At 33.9% G+C, this 20,586-nt stretch overlaps 1 protein-coding gene across 1 annotated transcript in view; it reads right to left on the bottom strand.

Moving 5' to 3' along the window:
• Window positions 1–920: 920 nt before the first annotated feature.
• The window catches only part of jakmip1 (janus kinase and microtubule interacting protein 1), a 74,139-nt gene continuing 54,473 nt past the window's right edge, over window positions 921–20,586 (bottom strand). The window contains exons 12-21 of the mRNA XM_056472286.1: window positions 12,812–12,874; window positions 12,609–12,707; window positions 8,488–8,583; window positions 7,347–7,400; window positions 7,200–7,265; window positions 7,047–7,115; window positions 6,812–6,889; window positions 4,208–4,411; window positions 2,555–2,620; window positions 921–1,064 (exon numbers count right to left, since the gene is read on the bottom strand). Coding sequence (XP_056328261.1) covers window positions 1,014–1,064; window positions 2,555–2,620; window positions 4,208–4,411; window positions 6,812–6,889; window positions 7,047–7,115; window positions 7,200–7,265; window positions 7,347–7,400; window positions 8,488–8,583; window positions 12,609–12,707; window positions 12,812–12,874 — 846 coding nt within the window. The 3' untranslated portion in view covers window positions 921–1,013. The remainder of the gene's footprint in view (window positions 1,065–2,554; window positions 2,621–4,207; window positions 4,412–6,811; window positions 6,890–7,046; window positions 7,116–7,199; window positions 7,266–7,346; window positions 7,401–8,487; window positions 8,584–12,608; window positions 12,708–12,811; window positions 12,875–20,586) is intronic.

Genomic DNA, 20,586 nt, shown 5'->3' with positions numbered 1-20,586 from the left:
ACAACTTAAATAGTTATATTCATAGACCTAGATGTATATATTCATAGACTTAGTGATAAGGTATAGCTAACAGTGGTTCAGACCAACCTTATGAAAGTAAGTATAACTTAAAGAGGGTATACTTAACTAAAATAACTTCGGAAAACACATATCAACAATAAGATACACCTAAGGTACAACTTAAGAATGATGTAGCCTTAAGAAGGTTTTAGGAAATGCAATCCAGGCCTGTGCTGTGTCTGAAACTGCATATTTCCACTCTATATAGTATGCTAAAAACAGTATGCGAGCTGAGTAGTATGTCCAAATTCATAGTATTGAAAATCAGTATGCAAGAAGTACCTGGATGACCTCTGGCGACATTCTAAAGTGCACATCCGATGGACACTGCTATCTCAGTGAAGTGACACAACTGATTAGGGTAGGTCATATGATATTTCACGAGCTCCATTCATACTACCCACAGTCATACTATATAGAACGTGCATTTCTATTGGTTGTGAAGTAAATTCAAATTCAAACTACTTACTTACTCAAATAGTAGGCGATTTCAGATGCAGCACTGATGTCATAAAAGTAACCATTTCTCCATAATGAATCAAGTCTTCAAGAGCATGTGCAAAAAATACAACTTTATTTATTGAAACTAAAAGCAGTCTGACAAGTGTTGAAGTGTCTTTAAATACTCAATATAACAAATATTTAGGGTGCATTTATATTTTGTTCACACTATTTTCAAATGGACGGAACAAAATGAAGCAGCTTCAACTGGAACATTTGAAATACGAATGTTTCTCTTTGGAAACGTTTCATAAAATATTTAAAAACATGATGTTGTACAACAAACTGAGGAATGTTTGTGTCATCAAAGTTTCTAGTGGTAAGATGAGTTTGTATCTTTCACTCAGATACTGCACCGGTGTCTGTGCATGTATGTGTGTGTGTGTGTGTGTGTGAGAGAGAGAGACAGAAAGACATAGAGAAAGAGAGAATGTATTGTGTTGTGGGAGATCTTAAGGCCAGAGAATAAAAGCTAGGGAGAAAAACAAGAAAAGGAACAAAAACTATAAATTATAATAAACACAAATTTCAAACAAGAGAGAAGAGAGAAGAAGAGTCAGTCTTATAGCACAAATTTGCATATTTTGTATGAAGAGTTCATTTCAGAATCGTGTATTTATGTAAAATGATGGGTCAAAGACTAAAAGGGGATTGTATATATATATAAAATAATATACAAATATTTTAGCATAATTTGCAAGAGTTACCCATTATCCCAATGTCATTAAGTGTAACAATAGTTTATATGGTCACACTTTATTTTAATGGTCCGTTTGTTGAATTTAAGCTACATTGCATCTACATGCCAACTAGTTCTCATTAGATTATGAGTAGACTGTTAGGTTGGGGTTAGGGTTAGTGTAAGTTCACATGTACTTGCAAAGTTTCTTATAGTCAGTTAAATGTCTGTTGAAGGAGCAGGGTTACACTTTATATTAAATGGCGCTTACACCTGTGAACTTACATAGTAGCTAGATGTGTAAGTAGTATGTAACTACAGTGTATGTACACACTGGTACATAGTATTCTCTTGTGTAAAACTGATGTAACTACACACATGTAACAACTCACTGAATAGTATGTGTAAGTTCAAATGTGTGACAGGACATTGGTAACAACACTAAAAAAAGTACACATATGTACCAAGAATTACATAGTGCTTTGTGTAACAACAATATACTTGCAGGTGTTTTCCCACTTCCACACCTGTTTGCATACCATGTACTTCTGACCACTGTTTTAGAATAAGAATGGCAGCACTAATGCTGCATTAGAAGGTATCACCTTGTGATACCAGTGTAATTACAGAGTGAATCATCAGGAAGTGTTCACCCATTATAAAGTGTAAAATGGTCACAAATTATTGTGTAATATATAAAACCTAAGCCTTTGTGCAAGTGTTTAACAACAGCCAACTCTGGCAAAAAAGTATAAGTGCATGTAGGCTATATAGAAATATACAAATGCCTTATGCTTATATGTTGTTTTAAGGTAAACTGTAGAATCACATCACCAAAGATTGTGTTATTAATGTTACACATTTGAACTTACACATACTATTCAGTGGGTTGTTACGCGTGTAGTTTTACACAAGTAAATACTATGTACCAGTGTGTACATACACTGTAGTTACATACGACTTACATATCTAGTTACTGTGCAAGTTTACAGGTATAAGTGACACTTAATATAAAGTGGGACCAAATATTATTATACATATTTTAAAAATTACATGTGAAATATTTAAATATTTTCACATAAATCTATATCTATTGTGTTCATAAAAGTTATTTAACACATTAAAAGGGCCACTTTATTTGCATATAATATGTTTTCCGTGCATATAAAACCCCTTGTGTACATGTAATTTGATGCAGGCACCACCTCGTCCATCTCGTCTTTGACCCATAAATATTTAAGAGACAACATCTATTCAGAAAGTGATCAAACACTCTCATAAATACCAGAGAGAGAGGCACACATTCATACACACCTTCTCTTCAATCTCTTTGATTTGTCTTCTCTGCATGTCAATCTTATCTTCAAGCTCCCGGATCCTCTGTAAGCCAAATGATAAATTACTATATTTTACAAAAAGAGATCAAGATGTTTTCATTGATTTCATACAAGTGTTTTTTTTTTCGATTTTGACTTGCTTCAGATCAAATAGAATTCAAACCAACAATTCTACTACTGTATATGGGAGGAAGGGTTATCCTAGTTTGCCAACCTACATGCCATAGAGGTTGTTTAATTTCTTGAAATAAACTTCCCATAGGAGCAGTTATTAAATAGAGCCCATACTGTAAGTACAAAACATAATATAAACTCAAGATGTATGTAGCTTGATTGGCAGCGTATTGTGTTATAGTAGAATAACAGTCATGGGATTGAATGTATACCTTGGATACAGTGCAAATCCTGTTCCAAATGTGTAGACTTTATAAATTGGAAACAGGATAAATAGTTAAACAACAGACTGTCTATTGACCTTATTATCTTATTCACTTCCATTAATTTTTAGTCATAAACAAACAGCTTGTTATTCTGCTTGATGTTGAAAACTAGTATTTTCTTATTATTATTATTTTACCTTTTAAGTAGTGTCATTAACACAAGTGAATATAGAGCAAGAAGTTCGACTGGTTGTTGTTGTTTGTTATTCCCAGTGATTTCGTACATAGACAAATTAATCGAAAGTCCTAAATCACAGAAAAGAGCTTACTTCCACATTGCAGCTGATAATGTGATGGCTTTATTCTGCGATACAATCTCCTGCATGTACTTTATGTCTAACTTAACAAAGGGTTCTAAATATGATCATATTTACAGTACAATAGACTTTACTATTCAGGTTCCCTCACTGTAAAAAAAAAAGTTGTTATTTCAACTTAAAAAAGTGTCCGTGCTGCCTTAAAATTTTAAGTTTACTTCACTTAAATAGTTAGGTTGTCTTAACTCAGGTTAAAGCTGACAGGATTGACAATACAACCATAATGGACACACTGTAAAAAGTGATTACTTAAAGCGAGTAAACCAATTGCCTTAAAAACAACAAGTTGACTTTACAAAAATAAACCCATTGGAACTTGGAACTGTTAAGTTGACTTAATTTTTATAATTGCTAATTATAAATGCTAATTGTACTCACTTTTTTTAAAGTCAACTAATCCCTTTTTCCAGTGTCAGACTATTTTAGATCTTTCTTTTCAAATAATTACTGTAATTCTCACAATATTACATATATTGTGCTTCAATAACCTCCTACTTTAAACAATTCCTTTTTAAAAAGTATAATAAGGTCAGCCAAGTAAAACTTTGATATACAAGTTGTCAACACATTCAATCCAGATAAGTTAACATAACTCAAAATATAAAGTTGTTATAACTAATTGGCACATTTTTTTACAGTGCTTATGTCATTCATTTCTGCATTAATTTACTAACAAACTAAAATATGTAGATTGAAATGTGTGTTGATCACATGAACGTTTTACGCACAATGTTCTACCTCCCATGACAAAGATACTTGTTTGAATTCGACTGAGAGTGGAGCAAACAAAAGCCGAAACAAATCTACGACACTGAAAAGAGAGCAATCTGAACAAATGTGTTCTGGCTCTTTTTGCAGATGACAGATCCTGACCTGCTGTGCAGACTGGAGGAGCTCCATGCGCTGTTGTAGGACCAGTGTGTCGGCATGACGGCTCTGCCTCAGGATCTGTCTCCGCACAGCGTCCATCGACTCTGCCAGCTTTGCCCGCTGTCTGTCACTCAAACTCTCGCCCACACAGCTGTCTGGGTCCTGCTGAAGCGCTGCATATAATGTAGCCTCCAGCTCCTGCACCCTCTAAACACCACAAATGCACGTGCACAAAGAACACCATGAGAATAAACACAATAAAACTGCCAGTTGTCATTAACATGATACACATTTATGTACTGTCATGTTTTTTCTTAAGTCTATTAATATGATGTAACATAATTTTAGTTGATATTGACTAGATATTTGTTAAACCTGAATTATAGTTAAGTTAAAAATTATAGTTAAGCCATTTCTAACTAACTAAGTAACTTACTAACTTAATAAATATATATATATATATATATATATATATATATATATATATATATATATTTTGCGTATAATATAAATGCCACACTCGCCGCATTGAGATATGGCAGTACATGTACAGGCAGAGTGCCTTAGTGTCCCAGCAGTGCTGATATACAGCCATATCACACGGCTATGAGTGTGATATTGTTTATACAACAGTTCAATGGCATAATTATGTATATGTATATAGAAAAGCCCTTTTGTATGACCGTCAGAACAGCAGAGACCATTGCCAATAAAAAAAATTTCACTTTTTTTTTTTACAAGAGTCTTATAATGTTTAAGTGATGACAAAACATATGATCTTGCTAACATTTTACGATTATAAAGCTGAACTGCATGAAATGCCATCAGTCTACAAAGATCTAGTAACTAGTCATACAGTTAGGTCCATAAATCGACACACTTCTAACATTTTTGGCTCTATACACCAACACAATCGATTTGAAATGAAACAAACAAGATGTGCTTTACCTGCAGACTGTCAGCTTTAATTTGAAGGTATTTCCAAATCAGGTGAACGCTGTAGGAATTACAGCAGTTTACATATGTGCCTCCCACTTGTTAAGGGACCAAAAGTAATGGGACAGAATTACAATCATAAATCAAACTTTCACTTTTTAATACTGTTTGCAAATCCTTTGCAGTCAATTAAGTCTGAGGTCTGGAATGCATAGAAATCACCAGATGCTGGGTTCATCTCTGGTGCTTCTCTGCCAGACCTTTACTGCAACTGTCTTCAGTTTCTGCTTGTTCTTGGGAAATTTTCCCTTCAGTTTTGTCTTCAGCAAGTGAAATGCATGCTCAGTCAGATTCAGGTCAGGTGATTTACTTGGCCATTGCATAACATTCCACTTTTTTCCCTTCAAAAACTCTTTGGTTGCTTTTGCAGTATGCTTTGGGTCATTGTCCATCTGCACTGTGAAGCACCGTCCAATGAGTTCTGAAGTATTTGCCTGAATATGAGTAGAAAATATTGCCTGAGACACTTCAGAATTCATCCTGCTGATTTTGTCAGCAGTCACATCATCAATAAAAACAAGAGAACCAGTTCCATTGACTGCCATACTGTACATGCCCACGTCATGACACTACCACCACCATGCTTCACTCCTTAGGATCATGAGCAGTTCCTTTCCTTCTCCATAATTTTCCTACCACTCTGGTACAAGTTGATTTTGATCTCATCTGTCCATAGGATGATGTTCTAGCACTGTAAAGGCTTTTTTAGAACTCTAATCTGGCCTTCCTGTTTTTGAGGCTCACCAATGGTTTACATCTTGTAGTGAACCTTTTGTATTTACTCTGGTAAGTCTTCTCTTAACTGTTGACTTTGACACACATACACCTACCTCCTGGAGAGTGACTTTGATCTGGACAACTGTTGTGAAGGGTGTTTTCATCACCAGGGAAAGAATTCTTTGGTCATCCACCACAGTTGTTTCCGTGGTCTTCCAGTTCACTGGTGCTTTAATTCTTTTTAAGAATATTCCAAACAGTTATTCTGGCCACGTCTAGTGTTTTTGCTATCTCTCAGATAGATTTGTTTTGTTTTTTCAGCCTAATGATGACTTTCTTGACTGATAGTGACAGCTCTTTGGATCTGTTGAGTTGACAGGAACAGATTCCAAATGCAAATAGCACACTTAAAACTAACTCTGGACCTTATATCTGCTCATTGTAATTGGGATAATGAGGGAATAACACACACATGGCTGTGGAACAGCTTAGAAGACAATTGTCCAATTACTTTTGGTTCCTTAACAAGTGGGAGGCAAATATGCAAACTGTTGTAATTCCTACAGAGTTCACCTGATTTGGATGTAAATACCCTCAAATTAAAGCTGACAGTCTGCAGTTAAAGCACATCTTGTTCAACTTGATTGTGTTGATGTCTAAAGCCAAAAATGTTAGAATTGTGTCGATGTCCCAATATTTATGGACCTACAGTAACTATAGTTGTTTTTTACAAAATACATAAAAAGTTTTCTGCTGAGCTTGCCATTAAAAAATATTTTTAAGTGTTACATAGAAGTTAATTCATAATATTTCATAGTTTTATTGTCCCACCAATGCTTCTCCTCTAGCTATAAATATCCACCAGTTACACTGCTAAAGTACATATGGGCGTACCAGTTGGGCATGATCCAATGCTTGCTTTCTGTAGTCAAGTTCCTCTTCCAAGAAGCCTTTCTGTTTACTGAACAGCTCCTGTTGATAACATCAGTACACCGAGGTCAACCCCAGCAGAACACACTAATGATACATTTTTAATCGACTGTCATCAGGCCTCATCTTTCACTAGATGAGCTGTGAGAACAAACAGTTCAGCACATTGATCTCAGATGGCAGGAGCGGATGTTCTCACCTTCTCGTTCTCCAGATCAATCATCTTCTGTGTCAGCGCCGCTTCAGTGCTGTCGATCTGCTTCAGCCACTGCTCTCACAGACCAAAACAATAAAACAAAGCTACCGGCAACATAAAAGACATCTCATCTTTAGAGAATGAAGGAGAAGATACCTTTTCACATAAAGACAGCACAGTGCCCGCCTGAATCACCGTCACCTGCTCTTCGTTTCGCAGGTTCTGTCAGCAAGAAGGAGAAAAATGAATTGCTTTGTAGTGAAACACAAGGTAAACAAGTACACTGAAATGTTCAATCCTTACCCCATTATCTCCAAGAATGTCAAGCTTTTTCATGAGGTCAGGAATGATGACATCCTAAAGCAAACACATGTGAGGTCAACAAACAGTAAATTATTTATTATCATACAGCACATGTATGACTTGTTCCAGAATTGCGAGTATACATTTCAAGAATATTCCATTCATTTCCCTTGAACTGGATTGATATACTGTTCAACAAATGTATAATTTAACCAATTATTAATGTAAAATCATGCAAAATGCCTAAATATGATGTGAAACATTTGATTCAGTTTAATTACTGTTGACATTATTGTTAAACTTCTTAAACCACGGCATGTTCCACCGTTTTGTGCTTTAGCTCAAGACACTAACCTCAAGCCAGATACCACATGGCATGTATAAAACTGAATTGTATGCATTTTTCATAATGCTTTTAATAAAGTGAATCAAATATCATAATAACACACTGTGGTTGACAGGTAATTAAACTACTTTTTGTGTAATGTAAACATTTTATAAGAGAAGAATAGCCTAAATGCATAAAATCAGATTACACAACATCACTTGAAGCAGGTCACATTCTTTTTTTCTATAAGTGCTTTACAGGCTGTTATCCCTTTTTTAAATCTATGTAACAGAGTTGACCAGAATGTAGAGACAATGATATGAAGCATATTTTTTTATAATTGAAATGACAAATAATATAGAAAATGTGTTTCATGTGTAATTTTATTAAACATGAAGTAAACACGTAATACAGAGGCCAATTAGACTTATTTATTTCAACATAGCTGATGCTGAACGTGTGATTCTGGAGGCAGAGACAGTCAAAAATAGGCACAATGAGAGTCTTAATTTAATATTTTCATGAAAAATGTCCCTAAATACGGAGTCAAACATTATTTAAAAAAAGAATAACCATAACCTGATATAATTTCTGTTATTATTTAAAACTCTTTTGTTGGTAATAATAGAATTTAATAGACGGTTTATCTTGGAGATGTAAAATGTACCCGCAAATCTTGAAAGTTATTGTTTTTATTGCATTTCATTTTTTGAACCTTTGTTTTCTTGGCTTTAACATCAGTCACTGTTTTGCTTGATAGACTATACGTTATATGCTTGTGTGTGTGTGTGTGTGTGTGCACGGGTTTTTTACCTTAACACCCTCTTGTTGGCAGTGTAGCTGTAGACTACTGTTGTTTTCAGAGGCAGAGATTTGCAGGTTAAAGGCAGGAGAACGGCGTTCCCTCTCCTATTGGTTAAACAAAGAATTGGTGGTGAAATATACATTCATCCTTGCAGAGAAACTGATTTTAAAGTTAAAGCTCACCCTAAAATGAACATTTCTGAAATTCTTCATCCAAACGTAAACATTTCTTTCTTAAATTGAACACAAAAGAATAGGCAGCTCTTCACTCTTCATTAAGTATTACATTAACAGCCACATAAACATTTTCTAAATTCTTCTAAACCATACAGTGAATAACTTGAATTTCTGCTTTTAATTTCAATGCCGACTAACATACTGTACTAAAGCAAAATACTGTAATATTACTATGTTATTTGAAATATCCTTTCATAATGCTATTTTTTATTTTACATCTCCAGTTATTAATTGAATCAATTCACACATGTGCAGTTACATTTTTAATGGTATATACATTTGAGTAGAAAGACTATATCACAGGGGTGACCAACCCTGTTCCTGGAGATCGACCTTCCTGCAGATTTCAGTTGCAACCCATATAAAACACACCTGCTTGTAATTATCAAGTGCTGTTCAGGTCCTAATTAATTGGTTCAGGTGTGTTTGATCAGGGTTGGAGCGGAACTTTGCAGGAAGATCGATCTCCAGGAACAGGGTTGAGCAGCACTATATCATATATACATTATATGATTTAGCTCACCATAAATACAGAACAATAAGATGTACCTTTCAACCATTTTTCAAAGATAATATAATTATAAAATGAAATATTCAACACCTAGCGGGTCAAAATTTTCAAAGGTTCAACTAACTGCGTCAAATTTAAATGTAAACTATATTCAGTTCATATTTCTGTCACACGATGTTCCTAAAAAGCACATCTTATTGCTAAACCTTTAGATTTGTTCATATTACACTAAATGGAATGATACAACATTATGAAACAGAATATAGACAGATACTTTACTAAATATACGGTTTTCAGTCTCTGTCCTTAACCGCTTTGGCTTTTGTTAGTCCCTATTTGGATAAAAGTGTCTTTTAATTGTGTTAATAAGTGACACCACTCTCTCTCTGTGTGTCACATGATGAGTTAACGGTTTTCTACTTTGGGTTTGATATGGGTTGGACCTAAATTCTGCAGGAAGGTAGATCTCCAGGAAAATGATTGAGCACCCCTGAAAAAATGATCAGTAAAAAAAATGTGGCTACTTCAGTTTTAGTTTCGCTTTAAAGCCTTCTAACACTCTGTCTAGTTAATGTGTACATCACAATTTGAGTTAATATAAGTTACTGAGAAATATGTTTAGATCAACTCAGACGGATCAATGTATATACTCAATTAATGTTACATCAAACATTTCCACTAGATGTCGCTGTGTTGTGAAATAGTTTACCCTACAAAAAAAAAGGCAACAGGTTTATCACTTCATGTGAGCTCTGGGCTTACATTTTTTAAGTTTTAAAGTTTTATTTTCTAACATTATATAATGTTTTATTTACATAATTTTATATTCTGATGTCGTAAAATGTGTTTAGTTTTATTACAAAATTTAGAATTTTTTTTTTCTGTGTTTTACTGTAAAAAAAATCCTGGTTGCCTAAAATATTTAAGCTGAATCAAATTAATCTTATAAGTCCATTGAACTTATATTATGTTAAACTTAAACCTCTTGCATAACTTATAAAATTATGTTAAAACATGATTAACTTAGTTTAATGAGTTACAATGACCTAAAAATGTATGCTCTCATGACTAATTGATCATATAATTTTTTACAGTGTAAGCATTAAATGTGTTTGCATGATTTTAAAGGAATCATCTGTTAATCATCTGTTAATATTTTTAAAAAGTCACGTTTTATTTAAAGGTACAATTCTTGTTATTAATAAACTATTAGGTGTAACTTTTGCCTCAAACTATTTTGCCCCAATAAAATTTGTTGATTATTATTATTTATTAAGGTAGTAGCTAAATGTAGGTATTGGATAGGATTAAGGATGTATATAAATAAAGTCATGCAGTATATGCACTTTGTAAGTACTAATAAACTTTACTTGTGTAAATGTGTGTAAATTTCAGTAATATTATTGATTAATACAAAAATGTTCACATGATTTTGATACAATAAGGTTTGTAAAGTAATATTTTAGTAGATATAATATATGAGATATTTGCTTTGTTTACCAAATAAGTGGATCTACTGTAATTGAATTTGCATTGTAAACATTGAATAAAGTTAAAAATGCTGTTTTTTTTTCATTTAATATACAGTGCTCAGTATAATTGAGTAGACCCCATTTTTTGTATTTTTATCAATTTCTCAGTGAATATAGGCAACGTATTTTGGTGCATTAAAAAAAACAGATTTATTAAACAGACATATTTATTAAAATAATATTTTAGTCACCAAACATATTTAAAAATTGAAAGATACTATTATTTTATATTTAAAAAAATCATATTGTCTGCTTCTCTTTTTTAAAATTTGTATTTAATACTTTTCAATAACATAAATTTGGGTGGGCTAATTTTTGGGCCATTATCTTAAGTCATTTAGTTAGATAAGCTCCAGATTTGTCTCCAGTATACTGACTAATCTAATGTATATGCACAAATATATTATTGTATAGCTTCCTATTAAAAATTTGAATTTAAATGATCGATTTGTGAGGGGTGTACTCATATATGCTGAGCACTGTATTTAATTATGATACTGCAAATTGTGTCTGACCCTATTAATAAGCAACTAGTTAACAGTGAGAATTGGTCACTTTACTGAAGTGTTACCAAAATAATATGCATTTGATTGGATCTCTCTTTACAACTAATTAATTTGGCTTATACAAAATAAATAAATAAATAAATAGTCAGTCGGAGTTTTCATTACTGACCCAATGTAATATAATTACAAAGAAAAAAAGTCAAAGGATTAAGCGTAGTGCTATGATCTGATGTTTCAACTCTGTTGCTTCTAACAATTCACACTTTGTGTCAATAAAACAGGTCAACAAGATGCACAAAAATGTATGCTGAAATCTGAAATATTTTAACTGAATAATCTAAAATGATATGTGCAGAAATACAGTGATCTGAAATCTCATTCTCAAAAATACCCCCCCCCCACCCACCCCCCAAAAAATAATAAAATAAAATAATATTCTGCTCAAATCAACTGATGTTTAACAAAATCCTCTGCAGAAATAGCAAAAAATGTCTACAGATTCTGTCTGATCCTATTACTAAGCAACTAGTTAACAGTGAGAATTGGTCACTTTACTGAAGTGTTACCAAAATTATATCCATTTGATTGGATCTCTCTTTGCAACTAATTAATTTGGCTTATACAAAAATGAATAAATGAATTAATATTCACTCTAAGTTTTCATTATTGTCCCAATGTAATATAATCGCGAAGAAAAAAGTTAAAGGATTAAGCGTAGTGCTATAATCTGATGTTTCAACTCTATTGCTTCTAACAATTCACACTTTGTGTCATTTCTACAATAAAATAGCTCAACAGTATGCACTAAAATGTGTGCTGAAATCTGAAATAAGAAAGTGCTTTTCTAAAATGATATGTGCAGAAAAACGATGATCTGAACTCTCACTCTCAAAAATATTCCACAAAATGCTCACATTATGCAAGCAAACAAAACAGTATAAAGGCACAAACCTGTGTTGGGGGATGGATGATATGCATACTGTACAAGACAATTAAATAATACTGAAACTGTGCATGTAAACGAAAACTGGATAAACATCACACACAAATAAACCACAACATGCGGGAGGTGCAGTCAAAACCAAAAGATTGATGAGGAGTTTCATTCAAATACATTTTATTCCAGCGATATGTATATCTAACAAAACAACAGTGGTATAAATATACAGTTATTAAAATAGAAATACATTTAAAATGCGTACGAAAATATTCTTAACATAACATGAACACACACACAGTGCATGTAAAAGGGGTGAAATGGATTCATGTGTGTAACTTGTGCAGATGTGGACCGGGTTTTGCCGCCATTGTTTGCTGCTGTGGAACCAAAACAGATTCTCTTACTTCCAGTTCTAGAATGCGGAATTCAAGTAGTTCGTTCTGATCCAGAGTGTCTCGAACTTCAGAGCGCAATCGCATCTCACACTGCTCCAGTGATACTATCTACCACACACACAAACAGAAACACACAGTAGGAGAATTTTAAATGTGGAATATATTTGTGCACTTTCTGGATATTTTAGGATATTTAAGGATAAAGGCTGTACCTTTTCTCTGAGCTCCTGGTTCATCCTGATGAGATTTTGTTTTTCTTCCACCCACTTTGAGTCCTGTGTCACACAAACCCACACACACACGAACACAGACACCACTAAACATTACACTACTAGAACTTTCCTATTGATCACTACACACTAATCACATCCACACTCTCATTCAGTCGCGTCACAGACAATCAGTGCAAAATATTAACAAAATATATAAAGTTGTGGAAAAATGAAGAGACTTTTACATAATCCTCAGTTTCTCTCGATACTGGATCTATGATATATGCGTTTGAGTAAAATGTGAATATTTCTTTTATTCTGAAATGGAGTGATATCAAAATAATAGCAAAATAGCTTCAAATAATAGCAAAATAATTTCAAATAAAGAGTCAAAAGTTGTCAAAAGTTATTGACAATATATAGCTTATTGTCAAAAGTTCTTTCTTTTTTATTTGGATTAGGACCTCTCCATCATAAATACATTTTTAAAATATTTACAAATATTTTCCAAATACTTTATTTTAAATTATAATTTGTCTTTTTACTGTAAAGCACTTTAGATCAAAGCTGTGTTGAAATTGTGCTCTATGAATAATGTTTGTCTTACCATGCCATGTCTTTTTTAGAAAATGACAACAGGTTGAAATAACAAATGTTTTGCTGTGACATAATAAACAAATTTGTTATGATCAGAAATAAGGATCATTCCACCAAATATTGCTTTAAATCTTTGGTACTATGTCTAAAAATTAAAAACAACATGTCTGAAAATGGTACCATATCTGTTATTTCATGCAAATTTAGTTTTCAAAAAAATCTAAATGACAACATTTTTACTGTACATTTGAAGAGTTGTATATATTCTGTTTTACAAAATAAAACAAAAACATTCGTTTTACTTAAACACATAACTAAAAATCATATTTAAAGAGAAACTGATCATTTTATTCCACAGCAGCCCCGCAGCCAGCCTGGTAAAAGGGGTGGTTCTTTTTTTCTCAAAAAGTGGACCTTTTTGCAGTTATTCGCCTCATTTTCTTTTTAATTATGAGATTTAAATTCTCCATTTAGTGGCATTATAAGCACTGTTTTCAGCTGAATAGCTTGTCGGATGATCATCATGACCACACCTTTGACATACCAAAAATATTTCCTAAATATTTAGAGTAAAGAAATAAGACAAATATTAATTTTAAAACACAAATTTATTACATAAAATATCATTAGAAGAACAATTTTAAATTAAAAACTGTAGCCTATTGTAATTTATTAGGCAAATAACAAACTGGCCAGCACATTCAACTTTCCTCAGTCAGAATAATAATACAATAATTCCTCGGTCATTTGAATAATAATAATAATAATAATAATAATAATAATAATAATAATAATAATAATAATAATAATAATGATAATAATAATAATAATAATAATAATAATAATAATAATAATAATAACAATAATAATAATAATAATAATTATTATTATTATTATTATTATTATCATCATTATTATTATTATTATTATTGTTATTTAGGGCTTCACGGTTTTTCTAGCCTCTCTTGTAAAAGTGCTTTTTATTGGCCATGTTTTCTTTCAAGTTCAAGGTCCAAGATTTAAAATAAAAGTTACTTGTCGAATGTTTTCTCTATGTAAAAACAAAACAGTAGCGAAAGATGACTTTGATTGTGTCAGATGTTTTCTTGCACATGTTGGACTCATGAAAAGTAATTGTTTGCATCGGCCAAAACTGATTACCTGAACTCACACCAGGATTCGATAGGTTGTTTTTACTATTTATGATGGCATTATAGACAAAATAGGAGCTCTTGTATGGAACAAATTCTGGATCTTTGACAGTGAGGGGTGGGGTCTTCCGAACCACCCGAACCCACCCTGGCTACGGGACTGCACAGGCATATTGAATATTTATGAACATAATGCAACACATTCTTTTAAGGTGTCCTTGTTACATGTATTCCATGTACTTTCTATACTATACACCAGTGGTTCTCTTTCACACCTGTGGATCGATTCTCTTGTTCTGAAACAGGGATTAAAATTGTTACAATGTTGCCCGTTGTTCTTAGTGCGGTTCGCTTTCACATGGCAACGTTTCTAAATGGACCAAAAAAGCTAAAACAAGTCACGTACAAGTAAACTCTCCTCACATTGGTCAGAGTTTCCCGGTTTATTTTGCAGAGTCCCGCTCAGCTGTCATGCGGCCTTATTTTAATTTATGACGATGAGCAATAAGACATTATAAACGAAAAAGCTGTGCTTTCATTTTGAATGATGACAGCCACCGTCATCAGATATAAATCAGAGGTAAGACTTTCTCATACATAGCAGTTGGCTTATGCATTATAGGCTTTAGTTAAGACTGTAGTTCAGTCAATTTTCCTAACGGATAAACAGCTCTCGTTAATATTTCAGCATGCTTTCAATTTCGTATTTTACATGAAACGCACATTTACCGGTAGGAATGACATCCCACCCTACTCATATTTCTCATATCATATAGCCATATACATGCCTTTTACATATCCATAATACACTGTGATATAGCCGGGCTCGGATCGTATTGCTTTCTCACTGCAATCAATCCACTCCAGAGTTTGTTTCAGTCGAGGGCAATTCCTTCAGGTGATCTCAGACCGATTGTTTTGGCGCGGATCTGAGTGTGATTGCTGGTTTCACAAACTATGCCAAAGGAACCGCGCTAACTGGGGAAAAGAGACAGGTTTTGAAACAAAAGTCTAGGTGTGAAAGCACCCTACTCATAATTCTCTCTTCATATAGCCGTATATGCCTATTACATATCCATAATACACTGTGATATAGTCTGGCTCGGATCGTATTGCTTTCTCACTGCAATCGATCCACTCCAGAGGTCATTTAAATTGAGGGCAATTCATTCAGGCGATCTCAGACCGATTGTTTTGGCGATTGCTGGTTTCACATATGCCAAATGAACCGCGCTAACTGGGTAAACGAGACAGGGTCTTAAACAAATGTCTAGGTGTGAAAGCACCCTTGAACTCGGTCCTGGAGGTCCGGTGTCTTGCAGATTTTAGCTCCAACTTGCCTCAACACACCTGCAAGGATGTTTCTACAAAGCATACTAAGAACTTGATGGTGATTGGGGTTAAAGGTAAAATTAGCAGCACACTGGGCCTCAAGGACCGAGATTGAGAACTCCTCCTATTGGCTACACTGTCAAAATTGCTGGGTTTCACACAATTCCTTTATGTCGTCTCAATGCAAATCAATTAGGTTAACTTAATGTTTTTTTTTTGCTTTTTTTTTTTACAATTTTATGTTGATTGAACATAAAATAATTACATTGTGGCAAAAAACTAAAACTCAAAAACCTAAAAGCTCATTTTAAATAAGCAGTTTGAACAGGCAGCAAAAATGTGTTGAGTGTAGTAATTGCAATTAATTATGCAAAATTACTTGTAACTAACCACTAATCTGCATTCTAACCCTGACCATATTGTAAGTGCATGTAGTTCGTTAATACTTCTCAATAGTTAAACGAATGTAATGAGGACACCTTAAAATAAAATATAACCCAAAAAAGAAATAACTAAATAAAGAGTTAAAGATGGAGAGATGGCTGAAATTTATTAGGCTGCATCCAGATATGTCCATTTCTATATTTCACAGCACAAAAACCAAGCAACCAATCAGAGACGAGCAGACAACAGAAAGGAAACACATGCGAGAGCAGTTTGACCATTGATGAACATATTAAGAAACAACCAATCATTAACCCCAAAAATGGCTGTGCTCGGTATAGCATAGTAGTACTGTTACTATTTCAGAAGTATATTATACGTTTAATTACTACAGCATGGTATACAGACTTCCTTGTACAGCATAATAAAGAAAAATGTGGTGAAGTAGTTTAATTAATTTCCATTATTGCTGTGATGGATGAACTATCAGTGGAAGAACATGAAATAAGTGCTCAGTTGTAAGACCTTTTAAGGCCACAATTAGTATTTTAAAGTTTTTTTTTAAGAAAACTGGTTAATTTTGAGCTTTTGTGCCATTTTAATCTTCCAGATTTAACATTAAAATCTTGTCAAAAATGTTCCAGCAGTGCACATAGTACTGTATGTACACATGAAACTGGACTTAAATATAGTGGATATAAAGTTGTTGTTTATTTCTGTATCGGATATTATTACTTCCAGAATAAAAGTTAATAAGCATTTCATGACCCTTTAAGATACAGTAACAGCAAACTAGAACTCTATTCCGAGCAAATCACAGCAGCAAAGCAGCAGACAACAGTATATTTGTGCCCTGGTACAGTTAGGTATAGTTCACCCAAAAATGAAAATTTACTCATTATTTATTAACCCTTAAGTGGTTAAAAACCTTTATGAGTTTCGTTTTACTGTTCAACACAAAAGAAGATATGTTGAAGAAAACTGAAAACCTGTAACTGTTAGGGGTGTAACAGTACAGCCAACTTGATTTCACCAAGTTGGACATGCTCCTGGATTAACAGCTATGTTGATTCTGTAACAACATTCCAATAAGCCAATCAGAATTAAGGGATATGTTTACCATTTATGTTGAGTTTAGGCTTACAGTTAGGTTTATGCACTTTTACTTGAGTTTTATCCAACTATTATTTCCCTCTGATTTTGGAAATGGTTTACAGTTATGGTTGGGTGTAGGGGTAGGGAATAGGTATGGATGACATTTTCTAATAAAATGATGTTCCAGGATCAGCATAGATGTTAATTCAATTCAGTTTAATTCATCTTTATTTCTATAGCGCTTTTACAATTTAGAGTGTCAAAGTAGCTTAACATAGAAGTTGTAGTAAATTGAAACTGTGTCAGTCCAGTTTTCAGAGTTGAAGTTCAGTTTAGTTGAGTTGAGTGTGGGTTAATTTCAATGCTGAAAGTTTAAACACTGAAGAGCAAATCCACTGATGTGCAGCTCTACAAGTCCCAAACCAAGCAAGCCAGTGGCAACAGTGACAAACTTCAAAAGTGAAACCACTTCAAAACTTTAATCCAGGATCACGTTGTACTTGGCAAAATCATTATGTGCGTAACGGTACAGTGAAGTTACGGTTCGGTACGTCACACGTGAGCTATTGTAGAGAAATTCAAAAGCCTAAAATGTGTGAGCACGCATTTAAAATTAGTGCCTTCAATGTTTATGGTGCTCAAGAATGAGCAGTATAACTGTAGCATGTAACGGTTTCATTCAGGAGGGTTTGAATTTCTGCGTGTCGATTCCTGTTCTGTAGTCGATTCTGCCGCTAGGTCCATTGAGAGTTGAGAAATCGACTTATTTGGAGTCGACTCCCTATCTCTACTTCTGTGTACCAAGTTAACATGACAATGGTCGGCAACATTGCGGAAGCGCTGTATTTCGTGTTTTCAGATGCAAAGATGTGAATCTGCTAAGGCCCCATTTACACTGATACGTTTTTGTTTTAAAACGGCATTTTAGAATGAAAACGATCCGCGTCCACACCAGCATTTCACCCTGCGTTTCTGAACAACTCTCTGTCCACACTACACCGCTGAAAACGCACATCACATGACCATACAAACACACTCTGCATGCACTGATTATTAAAACTGACATTCAGCAAAAGAGAGGGTATGTTACGTATTTTCAATAAAAATGAAAGGAGGCAACTATGTCGTAGGCTCCATTTTGTTATTAATATGCATACAGTGAAGATGACGTTCATATAAATATATAGCTACACGACGCCTCAACATTTTTGGTGTCTGTTAAGTTGCTAATATCAAGATGAAAATAGGCAGTTCCTTATATCATGTTTTCATTTTATTGTTAAGATAAGTGATGTGAATGACGTTAGTACATTGTTCCCTTTGAAAGATTTACCTGACATGTCCTCAGGAGTTTGTTTTCCATATTAAACTTGCGGAATCTGAACTTACAAGGAGAGGATGCAAGACTGAACTTTGTTTAGGCTACTTAATATTGAGGAAAAAGCCCCAATCAGATAGGTGAATGTCTGCAGCCCTGCCTCCGTTTTCATGTCTCCGTTTCCCCCATCCACACTAACACGGAGCAACTTGTTTTAAAATGATAACGCCCTCTTCAGCATTTTCAAAAAGCTCAGTTTTTTGTCACTCGAAAACTCCGGCGAAATTGTGTGGATGGCGTAACCATAGCAAAACTAATGCATTTTAAAAACTAAAACGTATTAGTGTAAACGGGGCCTATGTTGTTGCACTGCTGTAGTTTTTTCTGTCTATCTCTAGTGATGCACATCTGGACTGTCTGTATTAGTCTTGGGAGCAGTATGTACTGTACCACATACTGACACGGTTCAAGATGAATAGATGTACCATTAAACCTCCAGTAATTTTTGACTTCATACCAGGAATAACAAATGCTATGGAAGTCTATGGTTGCAGTTTTTCAGCTTACTTCAAAATATCTTCCTTTTGTGTTAAACAGAAGAAACAAACCCATACAGGTTTGGAACAAGTGAAGGGAAAGTAAATGATGATAGAATTTTCGTTTTTGGATGAACTATACCGTTAAAGCATGCTGTGAAGAGAGAAAGCATGGCACAAATAAATAAAAAAAAAACATTGCAGTGTTTCTCAATTGCTTTGGCACATCAAATGTCAAAACAGTTTGGTGCAACTTCAGAACTTTATTGTATGTCTGCAAATGTAGTAAAATATATATATATATATATACACAGATGAAGTCAGAATTATTAGCCCCTCTTTGAATTTTTCCCTTTTTTAAATATTTCCTAAATGATGTTTAACAGAGCAAGGAAATTTTCACAGTATGCCTGATAATATTTTTTCTTCTGGAGAAAGTCTTATTTGTTTTATTTCGGCTAGAATAAAAGCAGTTTTACATTTTTAAAAAAACATTTTAAGGTTAAAATTATTAGCCCCTTTAAACTATATATTTCTTCGATAGTCTACAGAACAAACCATCCTAATACAATAACTTGCCTAATTACCCTAACCTGCCTAGTTAACCTAATTAACCTAGTTAAGCCTTTAAATGTCACTTTAAGCTGTATAGAAGTGTCTTGAAATATATCTAGTCAAATATTATTTACTGTCATCATGGCAAAGATAAAATAAATCAGTTATTAGAAATGAGTTATTAAAACTATTATGTTTAGAAATGTGTTGAAAAAAATCTCTCTGCTAAACAGGAATTGGGGAAAAAAAATCAACAGGGGGGCTAATAATTTAGGGGGGCTTACAATTCTTTAACTGTATATTGTATCGAATGTATTACATGTAAAGTTCAATCTTGCTTGTCCAGTTACAGTACTGCACATTTCCACAAATAAACCAAAAATACTTCAAAACAGCATCTATGAAAAAACTCATTCTTGGTGGACATCCTGTTGCTCTTGTTGGCCTTGCCAAAGATTCCACTTGCAATTTCCCTTTCACAAACATGTTGCTGCAGTTCAAGATTGTGGAAGTTCTCCATTCACCAAAAAAATGTGGTGATTATGCCGTGGACAATCTACTTATATACTGTATGTGTAGCAGAGACCAGCTAGTGAAGGTCAACAGTTCGATCCTAGCTCAGAGTAGGTTGGGTAGTGTAGGACCGGCAGGGTTACATTGGTTACATGAGAGTGAGGTTTAGGTGGGTGAGTGTAGCAGAGGCCTTACTGCTCTAGCGACAGATGCTAGAGGCCATGGTCTTTAGCCTCCTTGTTAGAGCAACCGACTCCCGTGAGGAAGGTCGAAGGGTTTATTAGACAATTAGAG

The sequence above is a fragment of the Danio aesculapii genome, chromosome 14 (genome assembly GCF_903798145.1).
Source record: "Danio aesculapii chromosome 14, fDanAes4.1, whole genome shotgun sequence".
Lineage (NCBI taxonomy): Eukaryota > Metazoa > Chordata > Actinopteri > Cypriniformes > Danionidae > Danio > Danio aesculapii.
The sequence above is the reverse complement of the archived record's forward strand: the minus strand, read 5'-3'. Positions and strand labels throughout refer to the sequence as shown.